This window comes from Dermacentor albipictus, chromosome 1 (assembly GCF_038994185.2).
Source record: "Dermacentor albipictus isolate Rhodes 1998 colony chromosome 1, USDA_Dalb.pri_finalv2, whole genome shotgun sequence".
In the NCBI taxonomy this organism is placed as follows: domain Eukaryota; kingdom Metazoa; phylum Arthropoda; class Arachnida; order Ixodida; family Ixodidae; genus Dermacentor; species Dermacentor albipictus.
Genome location: NC_091821.1, coordinates 472,974,584 through 472,993,987, shown reverse-complemented (window position 1 = coordinate 472,993,987; position 19,404 = coordinate 472,974,584). Strand labels below are relative to the sequence as shown.

Sequence of the window (19,404 nt, the reverse complement as noted above, 5' to 3'; positions counted from 1 at the left end):
GTGCGTGCACCTGTCTGTAATTTCACTTAACGTTATGTGGGCCACATATTATTGTGAAAGACGAAGGGTCCAAGGTGCACGCTTCCCCTCACAAACAGTCCTACTGTGGAAAAACCAAATTTACAGGCCCGCGCAGCGCAAGGAGCAGCGCGCGGACGGGTTGACACCTTTCGAGGCGAGTCGGTAGACCATGCTAATTAAGTAGGTTTCCTTTATATACATAAAAGCAAAGTAACAATGGAATTATGTGGCGTGTATGCATCACTAGAGCAACACAGGGATCCCAGCATGAAGCCACTGATGGCATCTCACATGGTCATTTATTATTTATTTATTTTTTTTATTTACAAGTGCATTCGGATACAATATCCTTGCCGAACAGAATAAGAGCTGCTTGATTTTACCATTTTATCAAACACCAGGAAAGTACAGGTAGCTTTGGGGGAAACCGTGCATCAAGCGAAGCAGTTTACATCACCAAAGAACATTTTAGTCTTTGGTCAGGATTTTTAAAAGTTAGGTTCTGTAGAACACATCATGAGATGCGAGGTAAACAAATTTAGGAAACGCTGTAATAATACATCATTAGTGAGCTTATACCATTTGGATTTTGGGCTAGGGAATGTATTGCGAGACCTATCATCACACTGTATACAGATGCAGCATCACAGCTCCTTACAGCCACTGTGCATTGGCGAGCGTCCTCCTCTGTCTGCACATCAATAACTTCTCAACTCCATTTGCAGAATTACTTGGAAGTGCGAGGTATTGAACGACGCTCACGCCGACTGTTTCACGCACCCTGTCCCATCGCTATTGGCCAAGCGAAGCACCAGGACGCTGCGCTTCCTCGCTTCCTCACTGGACTCCAAAAGTGCCTTCCTCTTCACTGCGATGCTGACTCTGGGGAACGCCTCCTCTCACATTGCACAGCAGGTCCTGAATGCATCTGAAACGGGCCCTCGATCTCGGTAGGTATACATTAATAACAAGTATGTGGAAAGGGGTGGAGGGTTCACGTTGTTATTTTTTTAACTTTGTTTAATCATTTAAATTCCTTTCTGTTAATATCGAGGAGCATTCTTTGCCTCTTACCAGGCACTTTGCGGTAGGTAGGTTCTTGTGCCACCTCGTTTGTGGCCACATAAACATAAACATAAAGTTATTTGTCCAGTTATGAGATTTGAACCCGGACCACCTAGCAGAACAGCCCATGCCCTGCAAGTCAGACCACTGATGTGTGCGTGACACTCTGTCCTATCTCCATGCTGGGACTTTGAGATAATTCGTGCACACATTGTGCCACATTGCAACAATTCGCTTCCCCTGTATGCCAGCATGCCAGCTTCACCCATCCCTTCTGCCTATCATGTGTGGTGAGATGAAAATAAGCTTTATTATTATTATTATTATTATTATTATTATTATTATTATTATTATTATTATTATTATTATTATTATTATTATTATGTCAACTAGTGCTTTAAGGACTTATATGACAAACTGCATTGCCTTTTGAATTGGCCCAGGTCACCCAGTGTACTGCATTCGTGATTGGCCCAGATTGTAATGAAACAGGTTTCATCATTTTATCGTCCAAAACAGAAAAAATCATTCATTGTGCCATCATCGTCATCACCGTGCCATTGTTTCTACAAACACACGTACATTGCACACAAAATTTCTTGCCTTACAATAGAGTATGTTTGCTGGCTCCCATAGGACCCTTCATTATTGTACCTCAATATGTAGCACCATGTTTGATGCACTTTACCCTATACTGACGTGTTGTGGCATCTAGTAATGCTTTGTGAAAGTGGAAATGATGCTAGACAGCCAGCCACCTACAAAATTTTTTGTAAAACATTGGTTCGCTGAGTCTTTTGGTATTCCAAAACTTATTCTGCTGTATGAACTGTATTTCTGTACAGCGTCCTTGTGTAGGCGTTGCTGATCATTTCTTGACATTCTTCTCACCTTCCAGGCTAATTGATGTAAGCTGCCAGTCATGTGACTATGAAAGACACGTGCGAAGTCACGAAAAAGTGGCGCTCACTGCGTCGTGCCAAGAGTGCGACCCCAGTGAGGAGCTCGACTTCGAGTGGTCAGTGTGGAGCCTCTCAGATCACAAGAGCCTCCACCATGGTAAGCAGGACTTACGATCCACATTTTCTAACTATTCTTCATCGTGATGTAGCATTATAGTATTTCATGTAATAGTGTTACACTTATTAAGGCATTTTATATAATGTGACATCATTACAGAATGATCCGTGCAACATTATTGCATTATAAGGGCAATTCTAGGATCAAAAATAACGTACAGCGCAAAGGACAAGGACAGTGATAGACGACATACACAGCGCTGTTTTTTTTTTTTTTACACGACAGACGACATACAGCGCTGTGTATGTCGTCTATCACTGTCCTTGTCCTTTGCGCTGTACGTTATTTTTGATCATGAATTACCAACTAGCCCAAGCAACCACCCTAGTTCAATTCTAGGATGTTTGGCATTGTGGGTTGTTATCGAAAAGAGCTAGGGGAGGGCCGGTGGAGGTCCTTTGTCAAACAGCAAGAAAATTGTTTGAGGGCTGACAAAAATGATGGTGCAGGAGAGGGGTAGGTTGGAGCAGGCAATTATGCCAGTGTCACATGACAGTCCTGCTCGTGCTGTCTGGAAAAAGAAGTGGAAGAGGTCCACACTTGAGTGATTAAGCTATCTTGATGTTGCATTGCCATGGGTGCACGTTGAGATAATGATCTACTTCGCGTGCTGGGTTGCGCCGGTTGCAGAGCCAATTGCATCAGCCTCAAAGCTTGGTAGACTCCGCCAGGTGCACTTTCAGATACGTCATCTACACTTATTGCAGTACAGGGCCTTTGCAGTATGAATTGCGTTAGTCCCCATGACGCCCTACAAAAAGGAGGTCACGTTCGAAAAAGAGGTGACCGTGTTGTTAGAGCAAGCAGATATTTTTGTCAGACTGATGCAGCACAGAAATGTCAGGCTGCTGAGACACCTGAACAATGCGCTACACAGACATCAAATGTACATCATTTAAAAAAGGCCATGGGAGAAAATGCGCACAAATCTTTTCATCATGCTAAGGCAAAAGCCAACAGTAAGTCATGGTAATGCAAGGCCTCAAAGTAGTATGAGGACATTCACTCCATGTGAATGTCTGATGGTTGATCATCAAATAATAGAATCCTTCAGGTGCCATTGCATTATCTACATCTCTCACAGATGATAATGTGAGAAACCCAGGAATTCATTGCTTTCTTTTCTGTTCTTTTCTTATTATGTCCTGCGTTAAGTGGCCGATTGAGTGACAATGGAAGCACAGTGGCATGCGAGCCAGTGACAAAGGCAAAAACTAGTGAAAGGAATGTTGCAAAATATATATTTTGACATGTTTGAAAGTATGTTGGCATCAACACAAGAAGGAATATGGTGTTCTGCAAAAGAAGGGATGGAATTTTGATCATTTAACTCTGTGAAACTCTACAGCTAGGTCATTGCTGGCACTCAGTGGCGTAGCCAGGGAGTGGCACACCTGGCACATACTCCGCACCCCCCCCCCTTCCAAAATTTCTTAATATGGGACCTTCCCAGCTCCCGTTCCCCTTCCTTCCGCTTCCCGGACAAGCGGGTACCAGGTGAAAAACTTTACTGGCTACGCCAATGGTGGTACTTCATTTTCAACATTCATTCATTTTCAACATTATTCATCCATTACAGAGGCCAGAATAAGTTTGTAAGGTGCTCCAGCACTGAGTGAATTGTGCTTCCCTACATATATGTCACCCTAGTTATTTTTCGATGTAGTTTTCTTTAATGGCCACATCTTCTATATTCAGATATTAAACAAGGTAAGAGGCAAGCACAGGTCTATTAAAAATGGGAACTGTGTGCTATGACAGGTGCTCTTTGCTCTCGAAAGAGATGTATATTGGCATGGTCGTCATAGGTCCAAGTAAGACTCTTAGTCTGCATCCGCAGTCTTGCCCTTGTGGAAGTGTCACTTTGGCCGCATTTAACCTATGTATATCATTTTGTACATAGGTGATGACCACTGCTATGGCAGTATTGGCAGCACCCAAATGCGTCTGGGCAACAGTAGGGCTCACGTTGGCCGAACTCCTCACCGAAGAGCATATGACATTCAACACACATTGCACCAAGCTGGTTCAAGTGAGTGAATACTGCCTTATGCAACAACTAATGTCTCATGTGCCAAACAGCATATTGCTGCAGAAAACCAGCAGAACAGCTTTAGGTTAGCATTATAGCACAGCATAGTAAAACCTCGGTTTGCAAAACTTGCAATTTAATTATTTACTTTTTCCATCTGGATCTTGGGCCTTCTGTTCATATATTCGTTATTTAGCTAATAATATTCTGTCACTCGCACAATTTAGCGAAGCCTTTTCCCTTATAACATGCACATCATCAACAAGTTGGATCCACATGGAAGCACCATGCAAAATGCACGGTGCATACTGCCAGCCCAGTACCTTGTCAGCATTTGTGCTCTTCACATTCTGCTCTGTCTCATATGGAAACAGATGGGGACTGCTGGTGGCGTTTGTGGAGCACAGAGGTTTATGATTGACTTTTATGTATGATGAGCATAGAGTTGACACCGAAGGTGAACAAGAAAAACAGACATATAGAAAGGTTGGCTTCTTCTTGAAAAGCTCAGTTGTCAGGAGAAAAATGAACGATCACTTTTTATTATAGGTATCACTTTCTGAAATGGGCAATCGCAGCACCAGCAAAAAGCACGAATAAACTGTTCTGTTGGTTAAGTAGAGCAAGTCTTAAGGTTCTACTGGAAACATACTGGAACTTTAGGGCTCTTATTTGAATTCTGTTGGTGGCAATATAGGACAGGTAACATCTATTTGTTGCATGCTGGACCAATAGGATTCTATAGGTGACATCTATCTGTTGCATATCGGATCAGTAGAGAACAGAGAGGCAACGAATAGCTCGGCCACTTATTGAATCATATATTGGTACCAATATATGGCAGCATATTCGTCAAATAGATCTCACCTTGTGGAAACAATAACAAATGCTATTGGTATTTTTGCTAGGGTAGTATTCACATTCAAACGCAGCCAAATGGCTGCTTGTATTTGTCTATTAAGAAATGTTGACTGCATTGTTTGGCCTCCATTCAAGTCCATGGTAATATATATGGTGCTCTCTTTTTTGAAGGAATTCCACCGTTTCCACCATTTCCAGACTTTGCCAATGGCACAGGATCTGCAAAAAATGGTATGAACAGCAGCTCAGTGCTCATATCTTGCTTTTATTTCCTTCTCTTTTCTTTCTTGGTTCTTGCACATAGCCTTGAATTTTATCTCTCTGCTTCACCAAACTCACAATGTGTAAAGGCTGAACAGATGTATCAAAATATTAATCATATATCAAGAAATAACAATACAAAAGTGTTTCCTGCATCACATTCTTGCTTTTCTTTCTTGCTTTGTTCCACTGTCTTCATAATGCCATTCAAAGAAAATAAGAGTTGGTGAAATGTTTTGAAAAACGGAAGTTGAAAAGTAGAATGCATGCGGCTTTGAGCATTTTCAAGGGAAAGAAAGCATAAAGCAGTATGAGCAGCTTGAACAGGTTAACTGCTGAGAATGACAAATAAACTTGCCGCTTTTGCTCACGTGACCATGGCATCTGTCACTGAGTAATAGGCCATGTGTTTGATCCTCGACCATGCTGGCTCCATTTCTGTGGTTCTGGTATGCAAGCATGCTAAGTATTTAGGTGTGCATAGACATAGGGAGAACGTGGCCACAATTAGGACGTGACCGGGGTAGTTGGAGAAATGTGGAAGAGGCCTTTGCCCTGCAGTGGGCGTAGCCAGGCTGCTGCTGATGCTGCTGATGATGATAGGAGTACATGAATAGCACCCCTGGTGACCACAACCAATCCTTCACTAAGGCCTGTCCTGCAGCATACTGTGCAGCTTTGAAATATGAAACACCATTAAAAGGACATTAAAGAGAACCATTGAATTAGGTTAGATTGATAAAGTAGTCTTTAAGTACTCTGCTTACATCTATTTTATGATAAAAGGCTGATTATTAAAAAAAAATGACCGTCACAGTTTTATGCCTGAATTTCGCACTGAAATTCATCAACGTGACGTCAGGGATTGTGAAGTATTTTTGATGCAAAAGCATCAAATGCCCCATTGAGTGAGAAAGCCAGCATCTTCGTCTTGAGCAGCAAAACGGCGCCGAAATTCCTACTGGCTGCGACAATATGAAAAAACTAGTAATGCATTCATAACAAATAAAACAGAGACTTACATAACATGAAAATACAGAAAGAGTACACTTTAGCAAGTAGACAATGTTCACGAATAAGTACATAATTATGCCATTTGCCTCCATACATTATTTTATGTTGATTAGTGCATTCTGAAAACGAGTGGGGTCACTGATGCTTACTAATGATGTAGGTAGATTATTCCAGTCGACTGAAGTCCTAGGAAGGAATGATTCTGAGCACGCGACGGTGTTATGATGGGGTGCGTTAACTTTATGTACGTGGTCACGATGAACCGAATAATAAGGCACAGGTTGGATCCAAAGAGGGTGAAGAGATGCGTTACTGTAGTAGATTTTATGGAAAAGGGAAATGTGTGATTCTTTTCTGCGAAGAGATAATAATGGGATTTGAAGAGTACTCTTCATTAATGTAGCATTAGCAGTGCGATGGTAGTTAGCTAAGATGAAACGAACAGAGCGATTTTGCACTGATTCAATTTCGTTAATTGATGTGATCTGATGAGGACCCCAACCGGATGAGGCATATTCTAATTGAGGCGGACGTATGTCGCGTACAACAGCCGTTTAAACAAAACTGACGCAAACAAAAAAGTTATCTTCAAGTATCCTAAGGAGCGGTTAGCTTTAGATATTACATATTGTACATGCTGCTTCCAAGAAACATTGCTAGCTATATGAATGCCAAGATAACGGTAGGGTGTAATGGATTGAAGGGGGCAGTCATTAAGGGCGTAGGTAGGGCAAGTTGTGTTAGAATGAGAAATCCGCATAGATTTGCATTGGTTAATGTTGAGTTCCACGCACCAAGTGAGGCACCAATTAAATATGTTATTCAAATCAGGTTGAACGGTAGCTATATCAGACGCAAACAATTATTTTTCTATATATAACACAGTTATCAGTGAATAAACAAATTTGTGAGGAAATGTTATCAGGTAAATCATTATTTATTTATTTATTTATTAATACCTCAAGGGTCCAAAATAGGACATTACATGAGGGGTGGGCATGTGGGCATTAACATATATTAAAGATAAAAGAGGACCAAGAACAGACCCTTGTGGAACACCTAATTCAACTGGAGCCGCGTTAGATGTGGAGTCACTAGTTACAACAAATTGAACGAGACAAAAGGAACGATTGGATCCAGCTGAGTACTCCCGGGTCAATGTTGAGTGCGCTTAGTTTGTGTAGTAGCAGTACATGTTTCACCTTGTCAAAAGCTTTAGAAAAATCCAAAAATATGCAATCAGTAAAAAAACCGATATCAAGATATACATGTAAGTCATTAGTGAAAGTTACCAGCTGAGTCTCACAAGAAAAGCTTGTACTGCTCTGGTACATTACTCACAGCACAAAACTCGGAAGTCCACTCAGCGGTGTTCAATTGGACATTAATGCTTTCGCATTCACAACTCATAACAAGTGCTTAGGTGTGCTTGGATTTATTCACATTTCGGCAAATGTTCTTGAAGTTCAGTCCTTGGCTCTAATGCAACCGTGAACCAATGACAAGAGCACCAGCGTTGGTGATGTAGATGTTCGTTTGGCTGGTGATGTGCTTGGTCTTTGTTGCCGGTCAATTCACGCGCATCATTGTTTGGTCTATGTTCACGATGGAGTAGTCACTGTGGTTGTGCTGGAGGCACAGTGTCCCTATACCCCTTTGAAAATACGATACAGTCTTGCATTGATAGGGTCTTTGTAGTAGGCTATCTTTAGCTGTTTCATAAAAAATAGCAAATCATGCCAAAAGTGGGTTGTTATTGTCTTGAGGGTGGGGCATTTCTGGGGATATTGCGGTAGGCCCGAGGAGACGGCATCACCATCCATGACATCATGGCAACCTGGTACAGGAATTTCAAGGTGGTTGTCGTCATCCACCTTTCACTCTAGCATTTTTTTTTCTGGCTTACTAAGCATCTTCTCAAAGTAAAAGTAGCTTGTTAGGGTGTTGTGAGATGGTAATTTATAAACAGTGGTGAAATTATGTTTTCTTTAGTGTCCTTTTAACTATGGGATATAAGCAAAAGGGGGGAAGGGCAACTAAGGTTATACAGCGTCATGTCAGCAGCTTCATGTGCCCAACTTTGGGGCACAGGGGCTCACTACAGATAATATGAAAGTAATTTACTTCACTCACAAGTTGCCAAGAAATCAATATCTATGTCTGCACTACAGACATAGTAATTATTCGGCCTGCATGCCTGATTACTACTTCTTTTCCCATTCTGCTACAGTTCATTTTGAGCCAACTGAAAACCATCGGTTCACCCGCCTTGGAAAACAACAACGTTCTAATGGTATGTTGACTGTGAAACTTCAGACACACTTCCAGCCTTAAAGCATGGTGATAATTAATGCAAGCAGTTTTGGTGATGAAAATTACATTTATAAATTTCTTTCTGCGTTGGATTAAATCAATGAATTTTGTTATAGGGCTGGCTGCTGATGGAGTTAATGTGGAATAATGTCTCGCATGTTTCAATCAATTGAGCACTTCTGCAGGAACAAAGGTTGTGCCAACTTTATTGCATGACATGAGCATGAAATGAGCTTGAGATGGGTTTGATCTGACAGGAGAGATGGGCCTACAGAAAAATGCTACACGGGGTTGAACAGTGGTGAAAAACAAACCAACAAATTTGCAATGATATTGCATGCAGAATTTGGAAAGAGAAAGCTTTGCCTTCAGTTTCTGTGGCAGTAATTCTCCTTTCCGTTCGTGGTCCCCAACAATTTTTCGTGATCATTTGGTTGCTAAAAATATGCATAATTTTTCTTCTTGCTTTCAGTTCCAAAAGGACCGAGACGAATTGACAGCAGGCTTGGCGTTGTATCTGCGGACAGTAGGTCTGCGTCAGTTTTGAGGAAGATTTTCGGATATTCCAGAAAAAGAGTTGAAGTCAGCAGCTTTGTGAGCTCGTTCCGCCACAGCAGTTGGCTCGTCCTCCAACCAGGAGCACTGATAGCCAAATGTTCCTACGCAGTTCATGTGAAGGTTCGCCGAAAAGGTGCGTGTATGTATGCTTCTTTGGTATGAACATGCATATAGTGTACCTCATTTTATGTATAATATATTGTGCCATTTCATCATAAACATCAGTTGGAAGGTAGTGATTTACTGGTGCGTGTCCCTTTCACTGCTTTTCTATCTCAATCAAGCGTTGTGTTGCACATTTACAAATGAATTACTAACTCCCACATCCTGCTAATCCTTTTAATGGGATTAGCATTCCTGGCTTACTTCAGCAACTTTGTGTCTATCTATCTATCTATCTAGCCTCCTTATGCATACTGTTCCTCGTTATCCAAGTTGTCTACTAGCTTGGGTCATTGGGTATGTGCCTGAATGGACAAAATCTTGCTTGCGGGCAGCTCGACCTAGTAGACGAACTTGGGTCACTGAATTGCTGGGTATGTCCCTGAACGGGAAACTTACACTCTATAATTACAAAACATAAACATAATCATTAAGATCTCTACCAATAATGAATTTCCCGTTACCAAATCAAATATTCACAACTTGAATGCTAATTGCATAAATGTAGGTAATCATCCCCAAAAGATGTGTTCTGCCAAATTTTTTTATTTGGTTCTTCTCTAAGAAAGCAGCACTGAGTTGATCGACATCATTGGGGATTGGAAGTGGAATGAAATCACTCAATCAATTCTTTATTTGAATTAAACATAGTGTGTATTCTGTGTTATTGTTATCGTAAAAAGTACTATGTGTATTAGTAAACATTTTCAGGGTACCACAAGGTAGCGTGCTGGGGCTGCTCTTATTATTTATTTTATTAACAATATTGTTAATGCCATTATTGAACCAGTATAAGTTTGTTTATTTGCAGACGACTGCATTTCTTTTCTTGAGATTGTTTGCCGAGAGGATCAGGAACTTTTGAATACTAACCTTCATAACATTTTTTCATGGTGTAAACAGTGGAACATGAAGTTGAATGAAGAAAGAACAGTATACATAAAGATAACCAAGAAAAAACATAGGTGGATGTTTCTATATAGTCTTCCTACTCGTCCTCTCGTTGAAGTAAATGAATATCAATATTTGGGTGTGACAATAACTGACAACCTAAGTTGGAATTCTGATATCTCTAATGTGTGTGCTGCCTCATTTTGGGACCCCTGTATTCTGTGTTGTAAACTAAAACAAATGCCCCTGGACACTAAACTTCATGTATACAGCTCACTCATTAGGCCAAAAATGGAATACATATGCACCGCCTGGGATCCAAATAATAAGCGCAATATTATTGCACTAGAAATTATTCAGCATAAAACCATTAGGTTTATTTTTTCTAAGTACCGTATCAACGACTCACCAACAATTATCATGCACAATCATGGTATACAGACATTACAACTACCGCAGAAAATCTTTAGGAATAAATTTCTTTTCCTCCTCAAAAATAATTAACTATCAATCCATCCTGCTCTATATGGACACCCATTAACTACTAGACTAACCAGGCATCATCACTCTGAATCTTGAACTCCCTAGCAAACATGAACTAACGCTTTCAAATTTTCCTTTTTCCCCCATACTATCGAAGAAACTACCATTATTATTCTTAAACAGCACGGACTCAATAGATCTGATTAATTTTTTATCTGTTAGTTTCCCAACAGAGGTGTGAGCATTTTGTTTTAATTGTTCTGAAGGCTTGTATGATTACTTTTTCTAATTCCACCACTCCTGCTTGGGCCTGCATGGGCCTGCAGTATATGTAAACCAATCAATCAATCAATCAATCAATCAATCAATCAATCAATCAATCAATCAGTCAATCAATCAATCAATACTATCTGATGGAAATGCTTGAAAAGTTCAAGGCACGCTAAAAGGTTTTAAAAGTGTTTTCTCTTTGTTGCACATAAATATATATAAATGCTAGTGCCTTTATTACCTTCAACTACTTTTTGTTCCAAATGTCAAGTGCATTACAGCTCTCTCAATAAATTTTTCACTGTATGAATAACAAGCACAGTACGTACATAAAATAATATGACCACGGATGCCGCACAAGAGAAATCCTCTAGTGCAAAGCTGTTGAATCATAACACACTCACTTTTCATTGCTTAGAAAAGCAAGGGCAAATGGCCTCACAGAAGAAATATGTGCGCTGGTTTTGGGAGAAAATGGCTTATTTCATAGTGGGTGACATAATGGCATTATAGGTTAAAAACTGTATCCAGACGTGCTAACTACATTTGAAATTGGTAGCCAGGAGCCATCAGGTAAGCATGACTACCCTGTTTACTCAGTAGTGTTGATAACTCTACCATTACGAGCTGCAGTTAAACAAAGGTAGTGAATGCTTTAACAACTAGGTAGTAAATACAACAACCTGATTTTCTTTATTTTTTAATCTTTTGGAGTGTAATGCTTCCTTCAAACCGTGACTCGTACACTCTTTATTTAAAGGTCTTTTTTCTTTTTGTTTCTTTCCTTCAATATTATTAGGTTCAAATGACACCGTGGGAGAAGCAAGGGAGAGGATAATAGTTGGAGGTGGGACGTCAGGAGGTCAGTGCAACATCCAGCCTCCTACTGGTGTCGCTCTGGAGACACTTTTCACTGTGAACTGCTCCATCTGGAAAGGTGGCCGTAAACCGTACGTGTACGTCATCAGCTATGGCCTGTCCCCTGCTGGCCCCTGGCGACAACTTTACCGCGGCTCTCATTCCACCGCTTCATTTTGGCTGCCTCCCGGGATGGCCTCGCAAAACAACTCTGGTGAGCAGTGTGTGTTTGTCAAATTGTGGCATTTGAGTGGAAACGTTGTCATCCACTCAAGACTATCACGAAGCTCTAAATGGAACCCATACTACTTCCTCAAAAAGAAAGCTTCGCAGTTGAAGACACATTCGGACAGAACTAATGAGCGATGACTATCCAAAGGTGTGAATAGCGGAAACACGTTTAACGTGAGGCATGGTGCTACAGCAGGGCCCTTCTCTCGCCCTTCCCTCTGGACATGCTATGCCTTCTGGCAGCGTGATGGGGAAGTCCGCGCGTGCCCAGTGGCACGCACACAGTGACCAAAGTAGCCATCAAATAAGTTAATTGAGGAGCAGCACAAACCCAAGGTGGCATCAAAGCGGTTCATTGAAGAGGGTCACATACCAAGTGGCACATGCCCATGCAAACAGCCCACATGTTTTAGACTGCCACTGCTTTTGAGATTGGCCAACACTATTGGTGTGATAGCTAGATAGCCGGAAAGAGAAGCAGTCTGACAATGCTAAGAATGCTATTTGCACGAAAGAACATTTTGTCCGTAGGTATGTGACTCATTATCAACTCCTTTCTTATGTGGTTGATTGGCCACCTGAACTAACTGTAATTTTTTTTGTACTTTTGCAGTGCACATCAGGATGGTCATCCAGGATGCCGATGGATTTCGATTGTGCCTTCCACAAACAAATGTGTTGAGAGTGCTGAATTCGATGGAACTTTTTGTTATGTAAGTGTTCTTTACTTTATGCAATGCTTTATGCTTTACCACATGCATAATTCACAATTGAAAATCAAGAACCTTGGGTTAGGGAGTCAGTCAGTTTTATAATATGTGAAATCATAGGTGTAGTTAATGAATGTTAAAGGAAACTAAAGACAATTTTATGCTTTGTATAAATTATTCCATGTGCGTCTCTTCGAATTCGCTGTCCAGTTTTAGTGTCTAAATGGTACCCATAAGGTCAGTACTGAAAGAAGTGAAGGCCAAGCTTTTGTGCAGCATGATACGTAAGAGGACTGCTGTGGTCATTTGTTGATTTTGCTGTTGTTTAAACTGGGCGTGCTGTCACCTGTTGGGTTTAGAGTTGGTAATTAGTCGACATCGAACCTGCATAGTTAGGGATACCTGGGAGAGGCCTTTACGTCACACTGTAGACTTAAATGACCTAGTAATAATGATGCTTATTATGATTATTATGGTGATGATATCTACTCCACCCAGTGAATAGATCCAGGCATGTGCCTCTGAATGAGTCATAATTGTTCGAGTAACAAAAAAAATATGCCTAGCAGTTTCACATTTGATTGTAGACATCTGGTCTTTATCTGAAATATTTGTTGAGGTAAAGAATTGGGGTTGAAAAATAGTTTCATACATATCTGGCAAAACTTGGTTTAGATTAATTCTACAGAGTGGATTTCTTTTGTTCTTTTCAAAAGCTTTGCAGCTTTGTTGCATGTGTAGGCATGGAATTTTTTTTTTTTTTGGCTAACCATTGCTCACATTTCGGGACAGTAAAGCTTACATGTAAGCAATCATCTGTACAGCATTTTTTTTTCTTTTTTCAGGAAAAACGAAACATCCCACCTGTCACCAAGAATAACCCGACTATTTGATGACCAGCAATACCAAGCAGCGCTGAACAAACTTCAAGTACTTATAGCTGCGCTTAGAAGTATTGAAGCACCAAAGAGCACTTTGCCCACATACCAACTCGACCTCTTCAGAAGTGTGTGGCGATTCGCAATATGCGTACTGCGAGACTTGGAATCTCTTCCTGTAGTAAGTGTATGGCACAGCGCTGAGCGAATTTTGCAGACCTGATTTTAAATTAGTAGCTTCTTCATGTGCTAATATAGTTAGTACTGTTAGCGTGTGGAATATTCAACATAATTGTATAATATCATTAGATTAGATTATATAACTGCACAGGGGCTTGTGAGGGACAACGCATAGTATGCGACTCTGGATTAATTTTGACCTTCCCTTTTTTTTTTAATGTGCACCCAGAAGCATGGTACAAGAGCACTTTTGCATTTTGCACCTCATCAAGATGCGGTCACAGTTGCTGGCAATTGAACCGTTGACCTTGTGCTCAGCAGGGCACAATACCATAACCACTGAGTCGGTGTAGTGGGTTATTGAAAATTGTGTCGCTAAGGCACAGGAAACAACGCTTGCAATCAAGAACACAATAACCAAGTAAACAATGGAAAAAGAAAACAGTTGGATAAGCACCCTCTATGTAATGCCCTTTTTAACTACTGCTTCTAGTAGTTTAGGATATAGACCTAAATCTAGGGCCTTAAATTTTGAATCGTGTAATGTGATCACATGTTTACTTGCAATTATGGCATGCTCTGTTTCAATCTTGAATACAGGCAATGTGGGCAGTCTCTAGCTATCACAGAATGGCATCTCTAGGATAAAATGGGGCATATTTTATTGCATTCTGTAGCCATATGTTAAAAGAAATAATTTTTATTGTGTTTCTTTTATTACAGAACACAGTGCAAGCTTTTATTCAAACATGGAATATTATTGTGGAGCCCAGATTCCCGGTGAGAAGCACTTTTGGTGAAGCGCTTTTGTCTGTGTCTATTTTAGCCGCCGCACTAGTCGCCTGTCCTCCACATCTCACTGAAATGCAGTTTCTGGTTATGCATTTTTAAATGATAGGAACTCTTTCAACTCTTGGAATACTGTGTCTGTCCAGGCTGCACCACAGAGTTCCACATAACCCTCATACAACTGCACAACTTCCATAATTGCTTTTGTTGTATCAAGCATGTCTAACAACTGAGAAAACCAGAAAATATCAAGGAATTTGGCATTTCCGAGAAAATTCGGGAAATTGAAAATGTAAATTGGGTAGACACCCTGCTATATGAATGGAGGGGGTTTTAATGCTTCTGCGCTATTCACAACTCCTAATAGCATTACATTAATCTATAAATCTATCAATCAAAGGTGGTTTTATTTCTCCATGAGAAATATGAAGGGGACAGAAAAAATGGTGCGAATTGCAGCCTGACTCGGCTCCAGCTCCCTACATCAGGTTATTATGTCACATTATCATAATAGTAATGGCATTAAGATTTATTATCATTAAATGTTAATGTGTCATTCCCAAATGGCGCTGGTATCAGCTGTTGTTGTTGTGGTGATGCAGAAATGCCACAAGACGTAGATGTAAGAAGGGACAAGAAAGATAAGATTTGGCTTTTCCTTGCAGGGAGAAGAACACGACCTCATTGCAGCATCCCAGTTGCTTCAGTTCTTTGTTCAGGATGTTCAAACGAGCCAACTAGCCATGTCGGGACAATTTGAAGCTGTAGTGCAGGAACTTGTGACTGCTCTGGGCCATCTAATTAAATCAGCGCAGACACTCAGTCTTCACACGTGGCACATGTTCTACGAATGCATTCACAATATCGAAGACATGATAAAGGTTTGTATTTAGGAATTATTCCTTTTGTTCTCCAGTAGCATTTCTTTCATTTTTGTTTCATTATCTAAAGAAAATGTATGCGGAGTGTTGTGAAACTTGTTCATAGCATTGAAGAATGCAAGACACAAAATATGAAGTGTGCAGGACGGATGTTGGGTTTCAACTGGCAAATATGCTGCCAATTTCAGCATTCAATGCTGTTAACCTGTTTCCCAATGCTGGCAGCCAACAGAGTGGTCGACGATAACGATCTGAAATCGGTGGTTTGACGAAAACTCGTCTGCTCGAGGATGATCATGGCAATGTTGTGTACCTAAGAAACAGGGACACCTAATGCAGAATAAAAGTTTCACAAGAAGTTGTAAAGAAACAAGTGACATTACAGCTAATTCATACGGAGGCCTTGCTCATTAATCGGTTGAGAACAAGGCTTCTCCCGTATGGGAATCAAAATGGATTTCGTTTCACTTGAGCTTCGATTCCGCGGTCGATGAGCATGTTTTATGTGCAGATGTGCCATGATAATGATTCGGGGGTTCGTGTGTAACTAAGGCATGTGCATGCATTGGAAGATCCAGAGAAGGGGCCTTTAGAATGCTCGCCACTGTGGCTGAGTGCCTATGCTGCCGGGCAGGAGGTTGCAGGTTTGGTTCCTGGTTGCAGCAGGTGCATTTTGATGGAGGCAAAATGCAAGAAGTTTGGCAGCGTGTTACACTCCTGTAACATGTGAAGGCGAAAGCCTGCTGCATGTGGGGTAATGCATTAATTCATACAATCGGAGAGATCAGACTTCTTGCAAGACAAAACGAGCCGCAGTGGGAATTAAATGTATGGCGCTGCAGGTCGACCTCCTCAACAGCATATGCGAGCACCTAATGCACTACCTAAATGTTCTTTTGCTCTTTCTTTTATTCGTTCTTCCTCTCCGTCTTTCTTTCTTGGTTCTTTCATTCATTCTTTCTCTATTTCATTCCTCCTTTTGTTCTTTCTTTCCTTCATTCGTTTGTTCTTCCTTTCATTTCTTCATTCATATTCAGCCATTGCATCTTTGCTTGCTTAAGAGGGTATGAGCCATTCCTGCATTATATTTTTTGTCTTGCTGAACTGGACGCTGCTTTTTTCGGGAATTAGGCATTGCAACGAGCCACTTAAGGCTTTCGCTTTAAAATGCTTATGTACTTAGATTTATGTGCATGATAAAGAAAGAACACGCAGTCAACATTAGTATGGAGGCTTCAACCGTGGCATTTTTCATAACTCACTGCATGGTTTCATGATGTTAAACTCTAGAATTTTAAATTGCTCATACGCCAGCATCTGTATCTGAAGTTTTTACTTATTTACTCATCTTAAGTGGCACCTAAAGAATGTTTAGCCGCTGGCTACAGCACACCCTCCTGGATTGTATCTGCTCTGGGTTATTTATCACTTTTGTTTTTTTTTTGCAGAGTTTCATTGAAGACAACCATGTTTCTCGAGATGCGCTGCATTTTTCCTCAGCTTGGCTTGAACTTTCTGTATTTGATGCTTTTATGGATGTACAGTGCTCTGTGGCCTCAGGAAAAACAGTTTTTCACTCGGACACTGGCACTATATCACCCAGCGTCACTCCGCCAAACAGGTATATGATATATACCAATGATTATGCCTTGAATATTATTTATGAATGCAATGCACGTGTGTCAACAGGCTGCAATTACTAAAGTGTTGTACGACTGGGTAACGCATGCTTCTTCACAGTGCAAAAGGGATGCACAACACAAAATATGCAGCACACCTAGATAGTTTCGTTAACACGAACATTTAAGATACAGAGATGATGATGCGCGAGCATATGAACAAGACATGAAGGGGTTTTAAGTAAGTTTGTGTTCATGCTTGAAAAATGCTTAGAAATGTGTTTCTTTATTAGTATTTTAATTAGAATAGGAGCTAGAAGTGCTTGCAGAAAGACAATGTTCAGAAAGAGAATGTTCAGTCATTTCCTTGCCCTTATTTATTTGTCACGGTAATATTTCAACATGTAATGTTTTTAGCTGCTGCTTGAACTTCCGGCAGCATCACCCTCACTTGTGCAACAAATTTCTTTTCCCTCACAAATGTCATATTGCTAGTGGACTGCACGCTTACTGTATTTCCTCTTGCTCTCATTTCAGTTCGGGCGCCCTGGCATCACAGCCTACATTTTGTCTGGTGTACAGATTTCCTTTCTTTGCATTCAGTCCTCAAGCACCGTTACTAAATTGCCGACCCCCAAGTGTGGCATCAACGTTTGCCCTAAACCCAAGTGCCGCGACTCTTGAGCAAGGAACATACGTAGTGAATTTTCCCCGTCAAAATGTGAGTTCTTCGTTTCCTTTACCTATAGGCCTCTTCGTCGGGGCAGGATGTCACCCCTCTCTGCACTGTTTTGTACGCTCATAAAGCGCACGTGGTGCCGCTGTCCCCCATGCTTTTGAGCAAGCATTTACGAGAGCTGAAAGGGGCACTAAAGAAAAACATTAAGCTGAGCTAGATAGATAAATTGTTTCTCTAGAAGCTTATCTTCGTTTTCTTTGTGCCAATACGTCATATTATTGCGCACATAGTTGCCACCAGAGGTCCCACTGCTACTCCTCAATTTGAACCGCCCACCACCAAACTGGCGAGTTCAAGTAATCTCCCTCTATGGGGCACTTTAGGAATCAACCAGTGCTGGCTGGTACCATAAATCACAGCAGGTGCTGCCACTCTGGTTTGCCATTTTGTGTCCTTCTCTTGCTGCCAAACGCTCTGTTGTCACTACAAATGGCAGACTTGTTATTGCAGAAGCCTATTTCAACCTAGCTCAACTTAATATTTTCGTTTAGCGTCTCTGGGAAACAGTCTAAGGGCCTTGGGGTGGTGGGCCCAGTATGCTCCTGCTGTAAATGCCTATAATGCCTGTCTTTGTACATGTGCAACTACTGTTCCCTAACACATAATGTTTTTCTGAAGCAGGAGCGCATCTTCTGTGGACCAGTTATTTTTGAATGCGAACTGACAGTCAGTTAGAAGAATAAACTTTTCACTAAGACTGTTGATGTGGGTACTAATAACTTTCTCAAGGTCTTTCGAAAAAACTGGAAAAATATAAACTGGGTGGTAGTTAGAAAAGCTATTCTTGTCATCTCCTTTATTTATTGCTGTTACTCTGGCTACTCGTATACCAGCTGAAGAAACTGGAAATTGCTCTTTTAAATATGTGCGTAATCGCAGATGTGATAAAATCAAGAACATACTTAAGAGGTTTCGTTACTGATCCGTCTGCATCACGACTGTGACTATTTCTAAGGCCCACAAAAAGTGTTGTCACCACAGAAATAGAAATAGGCTGAAAAAACTGGGAATCTGGGAACACCGGCAAAAGCAACCGAGGAATCAGCAGTATTTCCTCTATGCCCAAAAAATTGATTAGAGACATCTACAAATTCTTCCCCACTTAGTAAAACATTATCAACTACCATGTAGTCAGCAGCGTCTGACAAAGGCTTTCCATTCAGTGTGTTATTTAATTTTTTCCAGACGATGTCACCTTTCCTAAGGCAATCACTGCCAAAATTCGTCTGTAGTATTCTTCTTTTGATTTGGCAATGGCTTTATTCAGTTTGTTGCTAAATCATTTGAATTCTTGCAACATTACTGTCATGAGATATATATAAGAAAGGTCTCTAACATCGTGTTCTTCATGTTAATAAGTTTCGCTAGTTCTTGAGTGACCCACAGTTTGTGCATCTTATAGCCACGGTAGGTACACCCTGTGGTAATCCCACCCGTAGGATTTACAGTGTACAGGAATAAATAAACAAGCACCTGTCAAAGTGGTCGACACAGAATACACGCACACC

At 40.9% G+C, this 19,404-nt stretch overlaps 1 protein-coding gene across 4 annotated transcripts in view; it reads left to right on the top strand.

Moving 5' to 3' along the window:
• The window catches only part of LOC135908902 (uncharacterized), a 636,710-nt gene that overhangs the window by 535,714 nt on the left and 81,592 nt on the right, over positions 1–19,404 (top strand). For all 4 annotated transcript variants that reach the window (XM_070532480.1, XM_070532479.1, XM_070532481.1 and 1 more), the window contains 13 exons: positions 747–971; positions 1,985–2,145; positions 4,070–4,198; positions 5,231–5,290; positions 8,565–8,627; positions 9,120–9,338; positions 11,811–12,083; positions 12,714–12,813; positions 13,656–13,869; positions 14,592–14,648; positions 15,323–15,538; positions 16,987–17,159; positions 17,695–17,878. In XM_070532480.1, the coding sequence (XP_070388581.1) occupies positions 747–971; positions 1,985–2,145; positions 4,070–4,198; positions 5,231–5,290; positions 8,565–8,627; positions 9,120–9,338; positions 11,811–12,083; positions 12,714–12,813; positions 13,656–13,869; positions 14,592–14,648; positions 15,323–15,538; positions 16,987–17,159; positions 17,695–17,878 (2,074 nt within the window). The remainder of the gene's footprint in view (positions 1–746; positions 972–1,984; positions 2,146–4,069; positions 4,199–5,230; positions 5,291–8,564; positions 8,628–9,119; positions 9,339–11,810; positions 12,084–12,713; positions 12,814–13,655; positions 13,870–14,591; positions 14,649–15,322; positions 15,539–16,986; positions 17,160–17,694; positions 17,879–19,404) is intronic.